Below are 22,289 nucleotides of genomic sequence, written 5' to 3'. Positions count from 1 at the left end.
TTACTACAATCATGCCAACAGTTTGACTGCTTGATGTCCAGGAGTAAAGATGAAGATTTTTAAAGACTGCATTAATTTTGGTGGTTTTAGCTCCAGCCCTCAGGCCCCAGGGGGGCAGGGACCATGAAATTCACAATTTTTGTTCCCCTTCACCCATAGATGCTATATGCCAAATTTGGTTGAAATTGGTTCAGTGGTTCAAGAGAAGAAGCTGAAAATGTTCAAAAGTTTACGACCGACGGACGCCGGACGCCGACGGACGAAAACAGATAGCAATAGGTCACCTGAGTGACTCAGGTGACCTAAAAAAGCTGTTGGGACTTCAACATATCCATCATTGTTCAACTGCATCTTAAATTCCCTCCGAAATTAGACAATGAATAACATCACTGGTTCTCAATTTTATTACAACATCAAGCAACAATAAAAAACTTAGAGAAAAGAAATACAGACCTAATAATAACTTTATAATAATCTTATATTGTACAGATAGTTTTATTAAATATTGCACTAACACCATTTTTCTATGATATTTTAGTCTTTGGTCTTTGTTTTCTTGGCCTCTATATTAGTCAGTATTTCATCCCATTGGACAAACTGCCTGGATACCAAGGTAATCTACTTGTTGTCAAGGAAACAATTTCTATTATACTTCAGAGATTGTTGGTACTTTATTCATTCATTCAAGGGGGGGGGGGGGGGGAGTTTATACAACAATCAAAGGACAGTGAGTACTGATAGAGGGTGGCATGAATGAATAAAATGTTTTTGAGAATCTGTAAAATGATATGGGAATAATGAAAGTTTATTGCAATTTTTCACAACACATGTATTCGATAAGCAAACTTATTTTATTTGCGTCTTTATGATGAGGACATATATTAATTGAAGTTGTTAAACAATTCATTATATAAAATTTTCTACATAAGGTGAACTGTTTATTTTAAAGGTTTGAAGAATAAGAATGTGCTGAAATGTCGGAAACAAAAGTTTCAAGGTTTTTTGGCTATATGTACTATTGTGGTGTGCAATCATAATTGCAAATTTAAACCAAAACATATTTGAGGATTCCAAAGCATGGATAGGCAGACAGAAATTATATATTCAAGTAATGGATTATAATATCTTCATATTAATTTTTTTTCATTGAATTTAATGTACAATAAATCCTAGTAACATGTCAAAACCAGTTTACCCTCAATTTTAAATTAAGGGAAGCAAAGGTCCTACTATATTCATGTAAAGACCATACATACCTGGGTAGTAAAGTTACAACAAATGGAGGAGCAGAGGACTGATATCAAATAGAGACTTTCCAAAGCAAGAGCAACATTTAACACCTGTAAGCTGTTTGGAGATCAAGTCAGTACATCACTAGGACAAAACTAATATCATACTTTTGCAGTGGCTTGCAATCCCAATGGCTTTTAAAAGAAAAACGTGTAGCATGCAGTCACATAGTCTTACTTTATTTATTATTCTAGATTTCTTACAGGAACTTTGTTTCTACCATTGTTTTATGGGTAGGTGTTAAATAATTTTCTTGTGTAAAGCAAGTTCCTGTCAGTTACTACTGGTATTGCTTTAATAAAACACTATCATTAATCAGTGAAGTCAATAAATGAAAGGTGTACTATCTACAGAGACAAAAAACAAAACAAAAAGGACGATAATATATTTTTTATCATTGAAAACTGTAAATAACACCGCACTACATTTGCACAAGCTTAAATCCAACAGTATAGTGTCCAACTTCATGATGTAATGCCTGTCTAGTCAATTTCTACACAAACTGATTCGTACACAAGGAGTCAATTTGTATACAAAACACCCAGAAGTCAATTTTTACACAAGGTTTTCCTGTATACAAAGTGAGGAGTCAATTTGCTTTTTCTTACAAAATTCCATACAAAATGAGAAGTCTATTTTCTATTTTGGCTGGATTAACTCATAAAGATGTATAAGATTTGGAATAATATTGTACACATCTTTAAAATGGAATCCTGTTTAGTAGAAACTGATAATCAGTTACAAAATTACCTTTATCTAATGTATTATGATGTAATCTGATAGAAATATCCAGAGTAATGGAAATTCATGATTTATGTAATAATTTATAAATTTTTGTTAATGTATATTCTATTTTTCTTCGAAACTGTCAAAAGTAGATATTAAAAAAAACATAATGCAAAACATAACGTATTTTTTCATTATTTTGTCTCCGCAAAAAAGAGTCGCTAGGGTCCTTGTGAGGATATACTGTTGTTTATTCATAACCCAGAACAGCAGCATAAGACTGTGGCTATAGACAGCCATCGTCAAAAAAATATCATTACTGTATATTATCATAAAACTGAGATTAACTAATATATCTCTGACCTGCGAGGTCATTTGTCTGAACTTTACATAGGACAAACAGGATGACTGTCAGACGGACCAAAATGTCTCCTGTTCTTTGATCTAAGAATACTGTACATTCCTAATTGAACTTGAGTACCTAATATCACAAAATGACTCACAAATGTCAAATTACGAGAACAGGAATTTGTGAATGGACTGTTGATTTTTAACACTGTATTTCAGTAATATAAAAATTAAAGCAACTATCTTTACTTTGCGAGTGGTGCTTTATGTGAAAGTGCACACGATAATATATTCAGGATTCTACAGTAAGAATGAAATCTAACATTTATCTGAAGGATACAATATTGTTATATGTTGCCAGCAACTTTCTTGCTTCTTCAGTAAGCTCTGAAGTTTGGTCCTGAAATCAAATTACAAGCAAATCAGTCCAATGATACATCTTTGTACCGGTAAATTTTCAATTGTTTCCCATAATTCATTTTTAAAAATCGTGTGCGTTCATTGTCAAATATCTCTGAGTTACACTTTTAAAAATTGTATGCGTTCATTGTCATATATCTCTGAGTTACACACAGGTGGGTACTTTGAAATCCTACCTGCTGTTTTATCTGAATATGACTCAAGGCCTCAAACTTTTCTGTAAACTTTGGAGTAGCTGTAAAATAAATCATTTACATATAATGTACTCTGTAGATTTGGAATACTTTGATAAATTGTGCTGATGGTGTGTATAATATGATCATGATTTAAGGCCATATTTAACAGTCAAGGTTACTGGAACTATCAAGTTACATGTATATTCATTTGACTAACTTCTTGAATCCATAAATGAAAATAACTTGATACTTTGTTATATTCATTCTTTCTTTGGCAATATATTGTTGTCTCAATTTAAGGTTCACATTTCAAATTAAAAATTTCAATCATTGTTGCTGTTGAGCTCAAACTTTTGTCCTTTATTCTTTGAAATCTAAAATAGACTAAATTCTTTACAAAATCATTATATATACATGTATATGTATTTAGTTAATGCTTTAAAAAATTTGTATTTTACAGTTTTATACAGGATTATATGAAAAATAAAAATACAAGGAAAAATAAGCAGGAGTAATCTCTGTAAACTTTCTAATCAGGTGTTCACTGTAAACTTTCTAATCTCACTCTACATTTAAGGTGTTCACTGTCCAACGTTGACTTTAATTCTTCCATCATTTCCAAATGTTTGGCTTGGCCCCTCAAAAATTCTTCCTCTGTCAAATCAAAGAATCAAAGAAAATCTTTTTTATTAAACATCAAACAACATTAATAGTCAACAACTAATAATATATATATATATATATATATATATATATATATATATATATATATATATATATATATATATATATATTATAATTATAATTGAATCAAAAAAAAGGAGGTCCATGAGCCTTTACAGTCACTTAAGTGTCACTCACTTTGCAAGTTTTCTTCTCAGTTAAGATTTTTTTTTTAATAAACTTATCAACTCCTTTGTAAAACTTGAGAGCCCCTTGGTCCAAATTGCAATGAATTACAAATCTGAACTGAAAGTAAGGGAAGATATTTCCCAAAGTATATTTTTATGGATAAAATTAATTAGAACATAAGGAATTGACAGCACCCCTCCCCTTCCCTCTTTCTCTGACTTGTCTTTGCATTATAATTTGACAGTTTTTTGTCCTGTAATCTTGAGAAAAGAAAAAGATTTTAAAATGTACTTCCATCTTTCTTTAAAAAAAAATTAACTAATTTTGTGACACTATCCCTCTCCTAAGGACCATGATTTAACAATTTTAACTTATTTTAAGCATGCTTCCATTTTGGACGATAGTCCTTGATGGGGAAATATTTTTGTAATACATTTCAGAGTACCGGTAAAAAAAATTTAAATTCTCTTTGTGATCTCATTTTGCCCCAAAGTCAATGATTAGAACAAACTTGAATCTACAGTACATCCAGATACAAGAAAATATTTACAAACATACAAACAAATATTATCTGTAGTTTGAAAATCTTGAGAAGATGAATTGAAAATTTTCTTCCCCCAGTTTTTGTTTTCTTTGTAAGTCTCAAGTCCTTTTGTAGCCTCACCCCCTTCTCTAGGAGGACACAGTTTAACCAGTTGATTCTATACCATATCTCCTTCCCCAGGGGCCACAGTTTAACCAGTTTGATTCTATACCACATTCCCTGCCCCTGGGGCCACAGTTGAACTAAACTGATTCTATGCCAAATCCCTAGCCCCAGGGGTCACAGTTTAACAAGTTTGGTTCTATACTACCATCACCTCCCCACAGGCCACAGTTACTGCAGACACCTCCGACCCCCACTCTAGATCCACACATGGGGGAAATCCTACTGTAGAGCCAGTTTTCTGGGAAGAAAAGTTTTAGAGGGGAAATCCTACTCTACAAGACCATTATTTTGTAATAAGAAGGGGACTACCCCTACATTATGATTTGAATAACTTATTAGTAAATCTCCATTACTAAACAATCATGACATGTGGAAGTTATAAATGAGTGACTCAGGGGACTGGAAAAAATAGAAGTAGAACAAATTTCCTACTTGAAATCTACAACTTAACAATACAGTATCTACAATGTTCATATTGAGAGTAACACATGTATGAGCCATTCCCTGCTATAGATTTATGATATACAGTATGTAGTTATTAGGAGTAACACATGTATGTGTCATTACCTGCTATATATAGATTTATCATATACAGTAAGTAGTTAGGCCAAAAAAAATAATAGTCTTGTTTCCTGCTACCCGACCTACCCTATTTTTTTGCACCCGACCCTAAAGTTTTTTTTTAGTTTTGGAAGAAGAAAAAAATCAGGAATTTCCAGTATTTCATCATTTTGTCACCGTAATCAGTTTCAGTGTTAACATAAAACAAGCATATCATGAAATTCTTGTTTTAAAATATGGATTTTCATAAAATACACTTGAGTTGTGCATAAAAAAAGACATGAAATTTAATTTTAAAAGACAATGTTGATCTGTGACATGTTTAATTTGATCTTGTATTAGTTCATATCCAAAAAATGCCGTTAGAAAAAAATAAAATGAAAAAATAAAATAAAATAATTTTCCTACCTACCTACCCTATTTTTTTCAGGCTGGTAGCAGGAAACAAGACTATTATTTTTTTTGGCCTTATTGGGAGTAACACATAAATATGCCATTCCCTGCTATAGATTTATGATATACAGTATGTAGTTATTGGGAGTAACACATTTATGTGCCATTCCCTGATATAGATTTATAATATACAGTATGTAGTTATTAGGAGTAACACATGTATATGCAATTACCTTATGATATACAGTATGAAGTTATTAAGAGTAACACATGTGTCATTACTTGCTATAGATTTATGATATACAGTATGTAGTTATTGGGAGTAATTGGGAGCATTGATTACCTGCTATGATAACTTCTTCCTTAGCTTCATCACTCATTGTCATTTCATCAGTATAGGCTGGGTCTAAATACTTCTGTACTTCCTTGGCTGGAAACATGAAAATGAAAATATTGTACAAATGTAGCCCTTTCATGAGGTCAATCCATAGATATATTGACTTAACATCTATATATGGAAAGATCTCATGAAAGGGCTACATTTATTATATCATTTTTACAAAAGGCCACATTCGTTACAATTTTTTTAAAATGAAGATTGTCTGGATCTAATAAAAAAATATATTATTAGAAAGTACCAGTAAACCCTATTACCGGGTATTTGCTGATTAACCACATTATCTGGAAAATTTATTTGCTTTGAATAAAATATGCCAGCAAATCATGTCATTAATTACCTTCATCTTACCAAAGCGTCCCTTGTCCATCACTTGAAAGTACAGGTCTACCTGAGTTTTTTATGTTTATATTTAGAAAGACCCGGTCAATCCTCATTTCTTTACTTTGACACGATATCAAAATCAATCAATGATTGTATGAAAATAATATGTCCTTCTACCTGTTAAGTTCAAGATAAGTTTTGAAGCCACAGGGAAGGAAAATTATATTGTAAACGCCCATTGAACTGAATCATCATTCAGGTCATAATTAAATAAAGCCTAGATTATTATGTTGAAATTTGAGCTTGTTATTTATTCTTTTTATGTTTCAGAGTAATTTACAGAACATCCTGTACTGTCATTTAATATGTAAATAAGGTACACTTGTATGGAAAAGGTATTCAATAAATGTACAGTAAAACTTGTCTAATCTGGACACCACTGGTTCCAAAGAAATTGGCCAGATTAGGCAAATTCCAGATTAGGCAAAATTCTGGATTAGACAACATCTTAAACAATTGAATTTACTGAAAGGGACTTTAAGTTTCCATCGTATTAGACAAGATATCAGAATATACAACATCCGGATTAGTCAAGTTTCCAGGGGTTGAAATATACGGTAGCCAGACGCCCGGGGCTAGTCATTTTAAGACTTGGGCTAGATAATTTAAATGTAATGATAGTCCATCGGACTAGCTAGCAGTTAACAAAAAAAATTCTCGATTGTCAGTTTACCATAGATTTTTTATGTAGGCAGCTAAGGCTAGTTTCTTTTGACTGAGAACTAAGTTTACTTGTTCCTGTCACTAAAGCGTTTGACACTTAAAGAGGTAGGTTCACTTTGTGCATAAAATGGCCCTGTAGATAAACCAATTTATCCACTAACACAATATGTCACTTTATCAACATCAATATAAAGTAGAGACTTGGCTCTTTCAGTTTGTATATCAAAGTTTCCTCTAAAGAGTCCAGGTACTGGAAAACAGGTTGTGTGAAATTGCAATGTTCTTGAATTTTGCAGAAAACAGGTGAATTTGAGAACATTCAACAAAGAATTAAAGTATGAGCACACCCCTCGATCCAAAAATTAAAGTATGTTTTATATTCTTAGTGAGCAGTTCTTTCATAATATATTTGCACATTTTGGATCGGATGTTGTGCTGTATATGAAATATTGAAAAATATCATCATATTTTGGCCATTTCTGAAGAAATATACGGGATATGTGAATAATGACGCAATTCATGACGTCATAATGCATTGACTAGCAAGAAAATTACGTCATTTTTAGTAGGAATTCAGTCACCAAGTATTCAAGTAATATTTATTGCCTTGTCGACTAAAACTTTGCAATTTTGATTTTCAGAAATTTACAGGGCCAAAAAAGGCCCTAAGTGGCCCTTGCTCTTTGTTATGTTTTCATTTTGCATGAAAATTGTAGGGCTAGTTAGTTTGATATTTGGGCTAGTAAATTTTAACTGATCAGTTGCCTCTGGGCTAGTGGATTTTCCAGAAAAATTTCAACCCCTGGTTTCACTGTATTTCTTATCTAATAGACAAAAGGTTCATCTATATTACATATTAGCAAATAAAACTTTACTATTATAATAAATAATCAAATTACTGATTTTCTTACATTTTCTATAAATCTCAGATATCCTCTTCTTATTTTTTGTTGCAGTAGAAATCTTTTCTTGAATGTTGGCAAGTTTTTCTATGCACTGAAACCATTAAAAGCTATAAACAGTAAGTATGAACTAGACAGAAATCTATCAAATAATTACATATTTAATCCAATGTGTATTGCTGTCATCATTGCTGAAATCCTTTGCCTTTGTGAGTTTTGTGAGAACATTTTTAATTTTACAGAAGAGCTGTGCTGTTTGGGGCCTTTCATTGTGAAGAATCTATAATAAATATAAAATGTAAATTTATGATGGCATGACTTGACTCTGGCTATAGTTTTGATGTCTCTATGCCATCTTATATGTCTAACTTTAAATTTCTTGAAATTAAACAACTGTAATTGAATGTTTTAGATAACATTTAAAGCTTATTGATAATATCAAGATTTTTTTCATATGTAATCTAAATCATAGATATGAATTTATCATGTAAACAGAGAAAGTCATGCTATTTCATAGAAGTCTGTATAGAAGTGTTGCACAAATGCAAAGATTCAAGTTGTGAAAATTATGCCATCTGACAGGAGGCATGGTTAGAAACTAGATTAAATAAAAGAACTTTTAATTATCAAATGCCTTAAAAAAGAAATATTTTCAAACATGGATTTTTTTTTCTTTAAATCAATACACTGCATCATCATGAGTTGACAGTTTCTTGGCTTATGTTTTCTAGAATTCCACCATCTGTTTATCATACTTCTACTTTGTATGCCCTTGAGTTGGCAAGTATCTATTTTAAGTGAATCTGTCACTATTTCTGTGTCTTTGTCTGTTTGTAACTTTAACTTCACTCAACAGTAAATCAAAACTTCTGAAGCATGTCAAGTAATCAACATGGAAACTTCACATTTAGCACAAACATAATTTAGAGACAGAGGGTATGTCCTGACCCTGACCTAGGTTATATTGACTGGGTCAAGGTCATCTGTGTTAGAAATGTATATTAAATTCTTTTCTAGTCCATATCTTGGTAAAAGACAACTAGAAACATACTCTTGGCATAACAGTAGTGTCACTGTATGAACAGTCATTAGATGAAAGTCATTGTTAATTTGTCCCAATTTCAATTGGGCCTTGCTGGGGACATTCATCTGACACAATTATCTTGTTTTGCAAAAATGAAAATAAATATAGTTACTAACTGATGTTGTCAAGTGCAATAACTAATATGACTTTATTCTATTTAATGACTGTTTTTACAGATTCCTATCAAAGATTAGACATATAACAACAATCAGCCCTAAATCCAAATACATGTACAATTCAACTTTCATACAAGGAATTTCTGGGAGCAACTGTATATAAGGGCCCATACTGCCTAGGTCTGCTAGCAATTCAGTGTATTTTAGACACACACACAATAATAATAAAATACAAAACAAAACAGAACAAAAAAATAATATTAAGGATTACCTTGACAAAAAAAAAAAAAGAAAAGAAACCCACATTTGTTGAATAGTCTCCAAAGCAAAAGAAGTGAATTATTCTGATTTATTTATTATGGAAAATCCTTGTAACTAAAGTCCCTACAGACAAGTTTTATTGTACATATAAATGGGATTTCTAGTATAGATAAAGTACCATTGCAATATTGGTCAAAAGTGAATAAATAAATAATATATAAAATCTTCAATACCCCACCCGGTTATGTGAAAAAGTGATATACTAAGTATATGAACTTTGCAAGTGCATATATGTACAATATATATTATCTCAAAAACACAGAAAACCAAACACAAAACTGTGAGTATATATAGTAGTATAAATGTATCTAGCAGATAAACATCGTAACTTTACCTCATCTGCCCTCTTTTTGTCCTGCACAGATCAAAAGAAAAAAAAAGTACATGTACAACAACCATGCTCATCATGCACACACTACAGTAAAGGTACAATATAACATCAACACTCAACAGTGATACAAGTCACACAACTTACTATAGGGGAAGATAATTCTAATCTAAGTGTTTATACTGTGAACAATTCAGATTATGACAGTTAGTAAATATGAAACATTGAGAAAATGTGTAGAATATTTTATTTATCTCGATTTTTGGGGGGTTTGAAGGTACATACAAGCTCAAAAGGTTTACTATGATTATCATTAATATGGTGTTTATTTATAATCAGCGTGTGGAATTAGCTGTAAGTCCAAGACGAGTAAAAAATGTGTCGGACTAATAAACTTCATATAGCACTAGTCCAAATGGACTAGTGAAAATTTGACTATATTTGTTGAATTGGTTTTGATATATATATTAGTAAGATTTGGTTAGATTATTCTAACTTGTCATCATGGTCATTCAATGGCACTACCGACATAAAAACAGGTTGTGCACAGCCCACCAAGTGGTCATTTACTTTTGTTTGGTGGTCAGTCTCCCATATCAGAGATGAAATATACTGACCAAATGGTGGTCTTTTTTATTTGAATCCAATTTTTATTAAAAAAAAAAGCAAAGGTGCATTTGCATAGGCATCAGAGAATTTTAGAGAACATATTCCTTGCAAAATTAACATAGTTCGATCAATTTTCCAGGTGAATTTTCTGTGTAACTTTGTAAAAACGATACCTATAGTTGTCCGTAACAGCAGAACTTCTTGCTCAATTGATCAAAAAAAAAAAATTATTGTGTCTATAATTGGATAAAAATTCTATTCTTTCAATCGCTCTTTGGATCTTCGTCAATATTTATTTTCATAAAAGCCTGTTAAACACGAGCTCCTAATAATTTACTGGTATGGTGGGCACTTACTGCTGTAAAATTTAATTTTGTACACTTGAATGTAATATTTGTTGTTATTTTTTCTTTTTGGATGAAGTTGAAAATTCCATGTGACCTTTTCTTAATACATGTATGCATATTAATGATGAATTTAATATATTTAATAAATGGTTTTAAATAAAAGATTTACAAATTAAGTGACAGTTGCAATTCTTGTTTTTATTCAAAGTATATTGTTTTAAAACAATAATTTTATCATAATCTCACTGTATATCCTACTTTTATAAAGTATAATGCCATTGCATTGATATAATGCCATCCGCGAAGCGGATTATAAAACAGCATAAACTGACCCAAACCAGGTTATACTCGAATAATTTGGCCAAGAATTAGAGTCATTCCTTATAATTTAATTTTAAAAATCATTAAATAACTATGGGTGTAAAATTTCCTTCCTTTTATTAGTTCAAATTTGCTGCTCAATAATACAACCGAAGTAACGGAAGTGATGGGAAGCGAGGGGAGGTAAAAACTGATACATCGGCCTAATTGTTTGTTTACATGTGGTAAGTTCGAATTATTGTTTGAAGTTAAAGGTACATTTATTAAATCTGAAATTTTCCATGAATCCCGAGGACTGGAAATGAGAGGATTGTATGGATACAGATGATTCAGCTGGTTATCGGGGGGTGGGGTGGGGTGGGGTAGGGTGGGGTAGGGTGGGGGGTCCCCATACCAAACCAGGTTATACAGAAATAATTTGTGTTTTTTCAGCTGGAGTTTGGGTCTCAAAGCTGGAGATTTTTTATCAACATTTTTTCAAGTCGCAAAAGACCATCCAACCCACAAAATTCCAGAGAAATACCTTCTCCCAGTTTATTATTTTACAAATTTTATTTTATAAAGCTGTTGTCTAGTTTTAAGAAAAATATGATAAAGTTTTTATTCAAATGAAGTGAAATTGAGTATTCAAAATGAAATCAACTCATTTACTAGTAAATTAATTAAGAGTTAACAGCATCATTAAAACATTGGATAAAATTTTATTTTTGATTTAGTATTGATATATCAACTACTAAGTGAAGTAAAACATAGCTAGGTTTTATGTAACAAATTCTATTCCAGTAATTTGTTTTTAAATAGAATATGTACAGATGAAAAGTACCCTCTAAAAAATAAACAAATTAGAGTCAGGTATATTTTAGCAACACCCTGTAGTGTGATCTATTTTTAACTAGAGTGTGACCTACATCATAACTGTATCTTTTAATGACCAAAGCAGCATTAGAAGATGGCAACTGGGTATTTTAGCAACTAATTACAATGTTTTGCATTCAGTAATAAACATCAATGGTCTTTTATCAAGTTGATATATCACTAATTTCTATTTTACAACATAATTATACGACCTCATGTTGATTCCTACGAAGCCTACCGCTGTGAAAATTTATTGTACTGGCGTTGTTATCTCAATTTCTTTTCATTCTAAGCAATTATATGAAACATGATAAAAAAATATTGCAAATAATATTTAATTTGAAGAATTTTAAAACACGGAAGATTTAAAAATTAATCGGGAGGGGCGGAAGGGGGGGTGAAATATCTAGATATGGCAAGAAATTGGTACTGCGTTTTTAGGTTATACTTTTGTACCCTAGGGTACATCCTTATATAATGTATGGACAAAAAGGTTACAAAAAGGGTACGCTATATATTCCTACTGAAAATGAAAGTAGTGTCAGCATATTCTGTAGTGCTTTTGTAAACTAAATTAAAAAACAAAGCTGAAGCACAGGGTACAGGGGTTACAAAGGGTACACATGGGTACAGCTGGTTACAACTCTATTATAAAAGGATACAAGGGTTCTGAAGTCTAGATTTTCTAAGTTAAAAAATCAAACAAGAGAACTGAAGCACAGGGTACAGGGGTTACAAAGGGTACACTTGGGTACAGCTAGTTACAACACTATTATAGAGGGATACAAGGGTTCTGAAGTCTAGATTTTTCTAAGTTAAAAAATCAAACAAAAGAACTGAAGCACAGGATACAGGGGTTACAAAGGGTACACTTGGGTACAGCTGGTTACAACACTATTATAAAGGGATACAAGGGTTTAGAAGTCTAGATTTTTCTAAGTTAAAAAATCAAACAAAAGAACTGAAGCACAGGGTACAGGGGTTACAAAGGGTACACTTGGGTACAACTGGTTACAACACTATTATAAAGGGATACAAGGGATTTGAAGTCTAGATTTTCTAAGCTAAAAAATCAAACAAAAAAACTGAAGCACAGGGTACAGGGGTTACAAAAGGTACACTTGGGTATAGCTGGTTACAACACTATTATAAAGGGATACAAGGGTTCTGAAGTCTAGATTTTTCTAAGTTAAAAAATCAAACAAAAGAACTTAAGCACAGGGTACAGGGGTTACAAAGGGTACACTTTGGTACAACTGGTTACAACACTATTATAAAGGGATACAAGAGTTCTGAAGTCTAAAATTTTCTAAGTTAAAAAATCAAACAAAAGAACTGAAGCACAGGGTACAGGGGTTACAAAGGGTACACTTGGGTACAGCTGGTTACAACACTATTATAAAGGGATACAAGGGTTTAGAAGTCTAGATTTTTCTAAGTTAAAAAATCAAACAAAAGAACTGAAGCACAGGGTACAGGGGTTACAAAGGGTACACTTTGGTACAACTGGTTACAACACTATTATAAAGGGATACAAGGGATTTGAAGTCTAGATTTTCTAAGCTAAAAAATCAAACAAAAAAACTGAAGCACAGGGTACAGGGGTTACAAAGGGTACACTTGGGTACAGCTGGTTACAACACTTATATAAAGGGATACAAGAGTTCTGAAGTCTAGATTTTTCTAAGTTAAAAAATCAAACAAAAGAACTGAAGCACAGGGTACAGGGGTTACAAAGGGTACACTTGGGTACAACTGGTTACAACACTTATATAAAGGGATACAAGAGTTCTGAAGTCTAGATTTTTCTAAGTTAAAAAATCAAACAAAAGAACTGAAGCACAGGATACAGGGGTTACAAAGGGTACACTTGGGTACAGCTGGTTACAACTCTATTATAAAGGGATACAAGAGTTCTGAAGTCTAGATTTTTCTAAGTTAAAAAATCAAACAAAAGAACTGAAGCACAGGGTACAGGGGTTACAAAGGGTACACTTGGGTACAGCTGGTTACAACACTATTATAAAGGGATACAAGGGTTTAGAAGTCTAGATTTTTCTAAGTTAAAAAATCAAACAAAAGAACTGAAGCACAGGGTACAGGGGTTACAAAGGGTACACTTGGGTACAACTGGTTACAACACTATTATAAAGGGATACAAGGGATTTGAAGTCTAGATTTTCTAAGTTAAAAAATCAAACAAAAAAACTGAAGCACAGGGTACAGGGGTTACAAAAGGTACACTTGGGTACAGCTGGTTACAACACTATTATAAAGGGATACAAGGGTTCTGAAGTCCAGATTTTCTAAGTTAAAAAAATCAAACAAGAGAACTGAAGCACAGGGTACAGGGGTTACAAAGGGTAGACTTCGGTTCAGCGGGTTACAACACTATTATAAAGGGATACAAGGGTTAAGAAATCTAGATTTTTCTAAGTTAAAAAATCAAACAAGAGAACTGAAGCACAGGGTACAGGGGTTACAAAGGGTACACTTGGGTACAGCTGGTTACAACTCTATTATAAAGGGATACAAGGGTTAAGAAATCTAGATTTTTCTAAGTTTAAAAATCAAACAAGAGAACTGAAGCACTGGGTACAGGGGTTACAAAGGGTACGCTTGGGTACAGATGGTTACAACACTATTATAAAGGGATACAAGGGTTAAGAAATCTAGATTTTACCAAGTCAAAAAAATCAAACAAAAGAACTGAAGCACTGGGTACAGGAGTTACAAAGGGTACACTTGGGTACAGATGGTTACAACACTATTATAAAGGGATACAAGGGTTAAGAAATCTAGATTTTACCAAGTTAAAAAATCAAACAAAAGGACTGAAGCACTGGGTACAGGGGTTACAAAGGGTACACTTGGGTACAGATGGTTACAACACTATTATAAAGGGATACAAGGGATTTGAAGTCTAGATTTGTCTAAGTTAAAAAATCGAACAAGAGAACTGAAGCACTGGGTAGAGGGGTTACAAAGGGTACACTTGGGTACAGATGGTTACAACTCTTATATAAAGGGATACAAGGGTTTAGAAATCTAGATTTGTCTAAGTTAAAAAATCAAACAAGAGAACTGAAGCACAGGGTACAGGGGTTACAAAGGGTACACTTGGGTACAGCTGGTTACAACACTTATATAAAGGGATACAAGGGCTTAGAAGTCTAGTTTTTTCTAAGTGAAAATATCACACAAGAGAGCTTAAGGAAAGGGTACAGGGGATGCACTGAATATGACTGGTTGCAACACTAAAAGAAATGGATTCAAGGATCAAGATGCCAAAAGTTCTTGATATAAAATTTCAGGGACAGAGCTAATGCTAAGGGTACACAGGGTACAAATGGGTACAGCAGGATACAAGTCCATAAGAAATGAATACAAGGTTTTAGATTAGGCTGAACTTCTCTTTAATATTCGTATTTACATCCAGCTAAAAGTTTTGCACAGAATAAGAAAATATAAGGTGATAAAGAAAGACCTCGTCTATTTCTTCTTTGGATATTAAAGGATGATGAGAGATGGCCACCTTAATCCATAGCCAAAGAAATGATATGATAAAATAATTTAATTAACCCATTTATGGATATTCGGTCCAAACTTCATGGAAATTAATTCTTAAGTTTGGTATAAAATTCCATTAAGCAGTATTGAAAGTTACCTGAAAATCAATCAATAGGAAAAGACCAAGCATCTGAGACTTTCTCTTCAGTATACTGCATAATATGTCATAAGTTAATCTTGTGTTTTCCCTTTGTTAACCTTACTTATGGATGAAACCAGTTTTATCAGGACTGATAAGTTTATCCAAATATTTGCAACGGTACTTAACAAGCTATTTTATATATAATAATCAAAAAATAATTAGATGCCAATTTACTGTCTACAAGTTTGTATCCTATAGGTAAAATAGTGATTATTCCATGCCTCTGAGTATGTACATGTATGTTTGTTTGTTTTTTTATTGTTATAAATCCTTCTCCAGAATTTTTCACTCACATGGAAACGCCACCACTTGACTGTGGAGGGCTGCAAATTTATACCTATACTTGGCACTCGAAGCCATTGAGCAGTGAGGGATCTTTTTTTGTGCCAACTCCTATTGTGACACGGGACCTCAGTTTATATAGTCTCATCCTAAGGAAAGGTTTCCGATTCCGCAGTGGATTCGAACTCCGACATAGGGATCAGCACCTTACTCCGTGACTCTTTAGAGCAGATGCTCTAACCACTGCGCCACGGGGTGTTCTATATAATGCAACATATTTTTAATGCAAACTGTATATTTTATCCACCTCCTAACCATTTAAAGTTGCATGTCTCTACAGACCAATTAACTTATTTATATTGAATTTTTGTCAGATGGCAGATTAATCATAACAACCAAGTTTATTGGTCTGTACAGACGATTGTAAAGGGTCAGGAGGTGGATAAAATATATGCAGTTTGGTTAAAAATTTGTCCAGAACTAGGGAGTAAAAGGTAGTTGATTGACAAATGCTGAAAAGTAGAGAAATTCTCCCCAACCGTGCGCAGAAAATCTTGCGCCATAAATTGCACCATATTATTTGCATTATGGGATCTGTAGCATTATGATAACAAGAGGCCCAGGGGCCACATCGCTCACCTGAGCACTCGGGCCAGGAAAAAGCAGAAATCAGTTCAGTCTTGAAAAGTTTTGATATAAAAGTGGTTCGAGGGGGGGGGGGGGGGATTAATTTGAACTTGAATCTATACTTCATAGGGATGCTTTTGAATTAATATGACAAATAATGGCTATGCTGTTCTTAGGAAGACAATTTTCATTGATATATCATTTGTATTCCTTTGTATAACTATGATCCCCTGTTATGGCCCCTCTATTCTCTTGGGGGATCATGATTTGAACAAAATTTGAATCTGTATTACCTGAGGATGCTTGCATTTAAATATGACTAATTATTGCTTTGCAGAAGAAGATTTTAAAAGGCTTGCTTTTTTCTATGTATTCCTATGTAAAACTTTGATCGCCCATAGTGGCCCCACCCTACCCCTGGGGGGTCATGATTTAAACAAACTTGAATCTACACTACCTGAGGATGCACCCATAAAAAAAACCAATAATGCCTCTGCTGTTCTTGAGACAAAGATTTTTACAAATTTTTCCTATGTATTTTATGTAAAACTTTGATCACCCATTGTGGCCCCCACCTTACCCCCGGGGGTCATGATTGGAACAAACTTGAACCTGCACTACTTGAGGATGCTTCCATGTAAATATGACCAATCATGGCTTTGTTGTTCTTTTGAAGAAGATTTTTACTGATTTTTCCTATGTATTCCTATGTAAAACTTTGATTGCCCATTGTGGCCCCACCTTACCCCCGGGGGTCATGATTTGAACAAATTTGAATCTACACTATCTGAGGATGCTTCCATATAAATATGACCAATCATGGCTTTGCTGTTCTTGAGAAGAAGATTTTTAAAGAGTTTTCCTATATATTCCTATGTAAAACTTTGATCGCCCATTGTGGCCCCACCCTACCCCCAGGGGTCATGATTTGAAAAAACTTGAATCTACACTACCTGAGGATGCTTCCATATAAATATGACCAATCATGGCTTTGCTGTTCTTGAGAAGAAGATTTTTAAAGAATTTTCCTATATATTCCTATGTAAAACATTGATCGCTCATTGTGGCCCCACCCTACCCCGGGGGTCATGATTTGAACAAATTTGAATCTACACTATCTGAGGATGCTTCCAAATAAGTTTCATATTTTTAAGCACAGTGGTTCTTGAGAAGAAGATTTTTAAATGATGCCATTAATTTTTCATGAATTCATGATTATCTCCCCTTGGAAGAAGGCATGGCCCTTCATTTGAACAAACTTGAATCCCCTTCACCCAAGGATACTCTGTGCCAAGTTTGGTTGAAATTGGCCCAGTAGTTCTGGAGAAGAAGATGAAATTGTGAAAAGTTTACAACTACAACGCCGACAGACAACGGACAAATTTTGATCAGAAAAGCTCACTTGAGCCTTCGGCTCAGGTGAGCTAAAAACTAAAATGTAAAACCATGCATATATAATGCTACAGTTCTGCAGCTAAGATTCCCCTCCAGATAACTTAATTAAAGTTTGTGAATATCTTTGAAAATGAACCCAGAATTTTTAAATTTTCATAAAATTGCTTTGTTTTAGATTTCAAGCTGGTCTTGATAATCTCCCCATTACCTTTTACAAGTTTGGGAATTAATTATTTTACTAAAAAATATCTTAATTCTAAACCACAAAATTAATGAGATGGTTTTATAACCATATCCTTCCATAATTTCTAATACTATTTTTTGGGAGGGGTGTCCTGAAGAAATAAATATTATTATTTAGACTTTAGAGAACCAGAAATTTGATAATTATAAACTTTAAAGTTCATTTTGTTCAACCATGCTCTTGAAGTAATATAATTCACTCATGCAGAACTTTTGTTTATTTTTGCCATACCTGAGCAGTATATATATGTACATGATCGAAGTCTGTACATGTAATAATACCTCCTGCTAAAGAAATTTAGGAATTATGTTAGAATCGATATCAGCATGTCCCTCAGAGTGTATGTAAACAGACATGATTTGTTCCAGACTAAGTACTACATAGATTTGTCTGAAAATTTATACACTCCTTATTCACCCCATGAAGATGTGCACCTAGTATTTCCATCTTGATTGGACAATTTTTCTTCTTTTTACATTTTTTTTTAAATTTTTAAAATTAGGTCACTGTAAACTTTAATCAAATTTAATTAATTTGATTAAAGTTTAATTTTATAAGATGATATGGCCAAATATAGAAAAACCTGTCAGGCTCATAACTGGAAAATTATTTGGCTTATAGAATTGAATTAATTATCAAACTTGGTTGACAAATGCATCTTTAGTAGAGGGTGTGTTGCACCCTACCTGAAGTCACTGGTGACTTTAATTTTATAAATTTAAATGATATGACCAAATTTGTCAAAACTATTTTTTGGGCTGATGTAGATTAGAGAACTAGAATCAAGAAATTTTTTGTCGGTGCGTCGTAGAGAATTGTGAAAATGTGACCTAGCTAGGTCATTAAAACTTAAAATGTGATATTAAGTACTTTCTAAAAATGCAAGTTTTAAGAGATGAAGTCATCACAGTAACCTTATCAAAAAATGCTGTATGATTAATATATATATATATATATATATATATATATATATATTTATATATATTTATATATATATATATATATATATATATATATATATATATATATATTATACTATCGATGTCATTTTTTTTAATTCCAAGTGAAACAAAGAATAAAGTAATTAATTCATTTAAACTGACCTCAAGCTATTTATCATAAAACATGTAAATAAGGCCTAAAAAATATGTACCGTAAATTAGAAATTTAAGACACAACACGTATATTGAGTGGATCGAAGTGGGCCGGGGGTACCCGTATGTAATGAACAGCTTACGAGCATCTCTTATAAACATTGGACCAGTGGTATTGAAGTCCATGATAATAAGAGTGGACAGATTGATAGACAGATGAAAATGTCAGCATTTTGAAATCTTGTTTTCTGTGATATGAAACAGAGATTGCAGTAAAACCTATAAAGCAGTAGAATTACCTGAATTTATGACATCATCATGATTCTGCTATGAAAAGAAAATAACGGGAAGAAATTGTTGATCCAAACCAAATTGACATTTTATAAATAATCTGTCATATGTTACGGTGCCAAAACTTAAATTCTTGCAATTTTGATCAGTTACTGCAATTTTTAATACTCTAGCTGCATTGTACATGCAGTTCGTACACAAATTGATCTGCTATAAGAAAATCCGTGGCCCATCAATTGTGAGATTGATCTTCATCATGATAACAGTTAAATTCTTAGAATCTTATTATTTTTTGTATTTTGTCATTTTTTTAATTACATCTTTTATAGAATCTTTGTTAAAGCAAAAACATAAAATTTCTGTAAAAATATAAACACATGAATCAGTAAATGTATAGATTTACATTGATAGAACCTTAATTGTTTAATGTCAGACTTTCTCAAATTAATGTAAATGATAATAGTTATTGAGACTTAGCTTTGATAAATAAAGCTTTAATTACGGGAAATTTAACACTTATACATGCACTCAATTGAAAACAGGAATGCGAGCTGATTTCTTAGATATATATTTCAATATTGATAGAAATTAATACTAGTATTTCCACTTGACAAAACCTATATTCTACAGATATTTTATAGAAATATTTCCATCTGTTAAAACCTTTAATTTTTATAAATACATGTAAATATTTTAACATCATTGGGTGGGGGGTGGGGGGGGGGGTACTTAATCAAATGATTGAAAAAAAAATCTTTTAAAATGACAGAGAAGATTCACTACTCAATGAATGCCTTAAAAACTTTTACTAGATAAATTTATATATTAATTAAATTTTTTAAAAAATCTTAAATGTTCTCTTGTTTCCTAAATTAAGGGTGGTATAATGGGGAAATGGGGTTCACATATATCCCAGAACATTTGGATTGGAAAGAAATTAATACAGAGTCAAAATGGGAAATTTATATCAAACTATTTTGGATTTTTATTCTTCAAAAGTTTTATTCCAATACATGTAGTTACAAATGAATAACTGGGGGAAAATATAGACCAAAAGCTGATTTAAAATGACTGTAAACCCCCTCCCAACATATTTGCCTCATTGCAAATTGCAAGGGATTCTAATTTTCACACCTTTCCCATGAAGAACAAAAGGATCTGTATATTTCTTGTATATTCTATGTGAATTGCAAGGTTTTGCAGTTTCACACCTGCTCAGGAGAACAATAGGTACGGTGTATACTGATCAGTGTCCTAATACCACCTGATCTTCATCTGAATCAATAGATCTGCATTATACACATTCAACAATGTTGTAAGCCCTCCTTCCACACACATTATTTTACTCTTTTTTTGTGATTCCAATTATAGTACTACATTTTACACATATATGTAGAGTATACATCTTTCCAATTTGATAATGATAATTCAATGAAATCACATTGTTTCAGTTGATAATAAACTAGATTTTCCTATTCATTTTGTATATTTATAAGCAGTAAATCATAATCTTGATTCTTTTGAGTGATTTGGAAAACAATACATAGAATTTGGTAGTTAGCCATATTATATTATTGAAGGAAGAAGTAAATATATACATGTATGACCATGTATTTCACATATGTTCAATAAACTTTTATCAAGATTGGCAGAATGCATAGTAACTGCATGTATTTACTCTTCAAAATGTATCAGGTTTAATGTCTATATATCTTTCATCCCTCCATTAGGCTCCATATATTATTATATACTTAGATTTAAATGATTATGAATTCTTTTTATATAATAATGTACATATCAAGAAAAGGAAAATGCCATAGTACCATTCTAAAGCATGCACTAGCTGACAGTCCATATTACATGTACTTAATGCATGTTTTACAAAAGTCATTTATTACTAAATTACCCTTTTAAAAATATGGTAAAGAGAACATAATTAATATTTAAGTGTTGATATCAAACTTTAAATTAACACAAATTTGGGTACATACAATGTTGCTTCTCATATGTCTATATTTTTACATCAAAAAGGTGGTGTGGGTGCATGCATGCAGGGGTTAGAAGAAAATGACAAGAGGGACAGAGGTTAAATATTTAGCTAACATATATATTTTGTCATCAGATCTTTTTGATGCTACTGTAATACATTTTTTGAAAATTTCATATAAAGTGATATTTTCCTGAAAACTTCTTGAAATCTTAAATTCCTATTAATATGTAAGAATAAGTAGAATTTGTTGTCATTAAGAGTCAAGAAAGAACTTTTCAAAAAATCATGTTTCAGACATTCAAGAAAATTATACCCATGAATATATATATATATATATATATATATATATATATATATATATATATATATATATATATATATATATATATATATATATAAAAGAGTTGCATAATATTGTAGAGCTTGTGAGAGTTGATGGATGATATACATGATTCTGTTTTCCAGAATTGTATATCTTGTTAGAATTATCTATTAATGATGGCAGATGCTGTGGTAAAAGTCATTGTAAGCTATTAAATATTACCAGTTATAGCAGAAAATAAAATAAATTGGCTATTCACAGGGTTATGAGGGCTAAATTGTTTCACTATATTTTTAAGTCAACTTTAAGGTGTCTTAATTGTCAGTTGACAATTACATGTAGCTAAAGAAAGTAGCTATGAATATAAGACCTTATAATCAGATTACATATATATTATAGATTTAATATACTGGTCATCAAAATAATAATACTGATTATTTGTTCAATGTGTTAAATCAAAATTACCAGATAAAATCAGCCAAATTTATATAAACAGCTTTTATCCATAGAAAAATATCTCTACATAATTT

At 32.0% G+C, this 22,289-nt stretch overlaps 1 protein-coding gene across 2 annotated transcripts in view; it reads right to left on the bottom strand.

The window, feature by feature from the left end:
* Positions 1 to 429: 429 nt before the first annotated feature.
* The window catches only part of LOC133181787 (dynactin subunit 3-like), a 31,473-nt gene continuing 9,613 nt past the window's right edge, over positions 430 to 22,289 (bottom strand). Inside the window, exons 2-8 of one of the 2 annotated variants that reach the window (XM_061316380.1) lie at positions 9,677 to 9,697; positions 7,831 to 7,915; positions 5,819 to 5,905; positions 3,531 to 3,614; positions 2,961 to 3,019; positions 2,705 to 2,764; positions 430 to 618 (exon numbers count right to left, since the gene is read on the bottom strand). In XM_061316380.1, coding sequence (XP_061172364.1) covers positions 535 to 618; positions 2,705 to 2,764; positions 2,961 to 3,019; positions 3,531 to 3,614; positions 5,819 to 5,905; positions 7,831 to 7,915; positions 9,677 to 9,697 — 480 coding nt within the window. In that variant the 3' untranslated portion in view covers positions 430 to 534. The remainder of the gene's footprint in view (positions 619 to 2,704; positions 2,765 to 2,960; positions 3,020 to 3,530; positions 3,615 to 5,818; positions 5,906 to 7,830; positions 7,916 to 9,676; positions 9,698 to 22,289) is intronic. The other variant, XM_061316381.1, reaches the window with a different exon arrangement.

This window comes from Saccostrea echinata, unplaced genomic scaffold (genome assembly GCF_033153115.1).
Source record: "Saccostrea echinata isolate AGI-Se365-2 ecotype Australia unplaced genomic scaffold, CSIRO_AGI_Sech_v1 ptg000009l, whole genome shotgun sequence".
NCBI classification, from domain to species: domain Eukaryota; kingdom Metazoa; phylum Mollusca; class Bivalvia; order Ostreida; family Ostreidae; genus Saccostrea; species Saccostrea echinata.
Note: the sequence above shows the minus strand (reverse complement) of the source record. Positions and strands in the feature narration are given on the sequence as shown.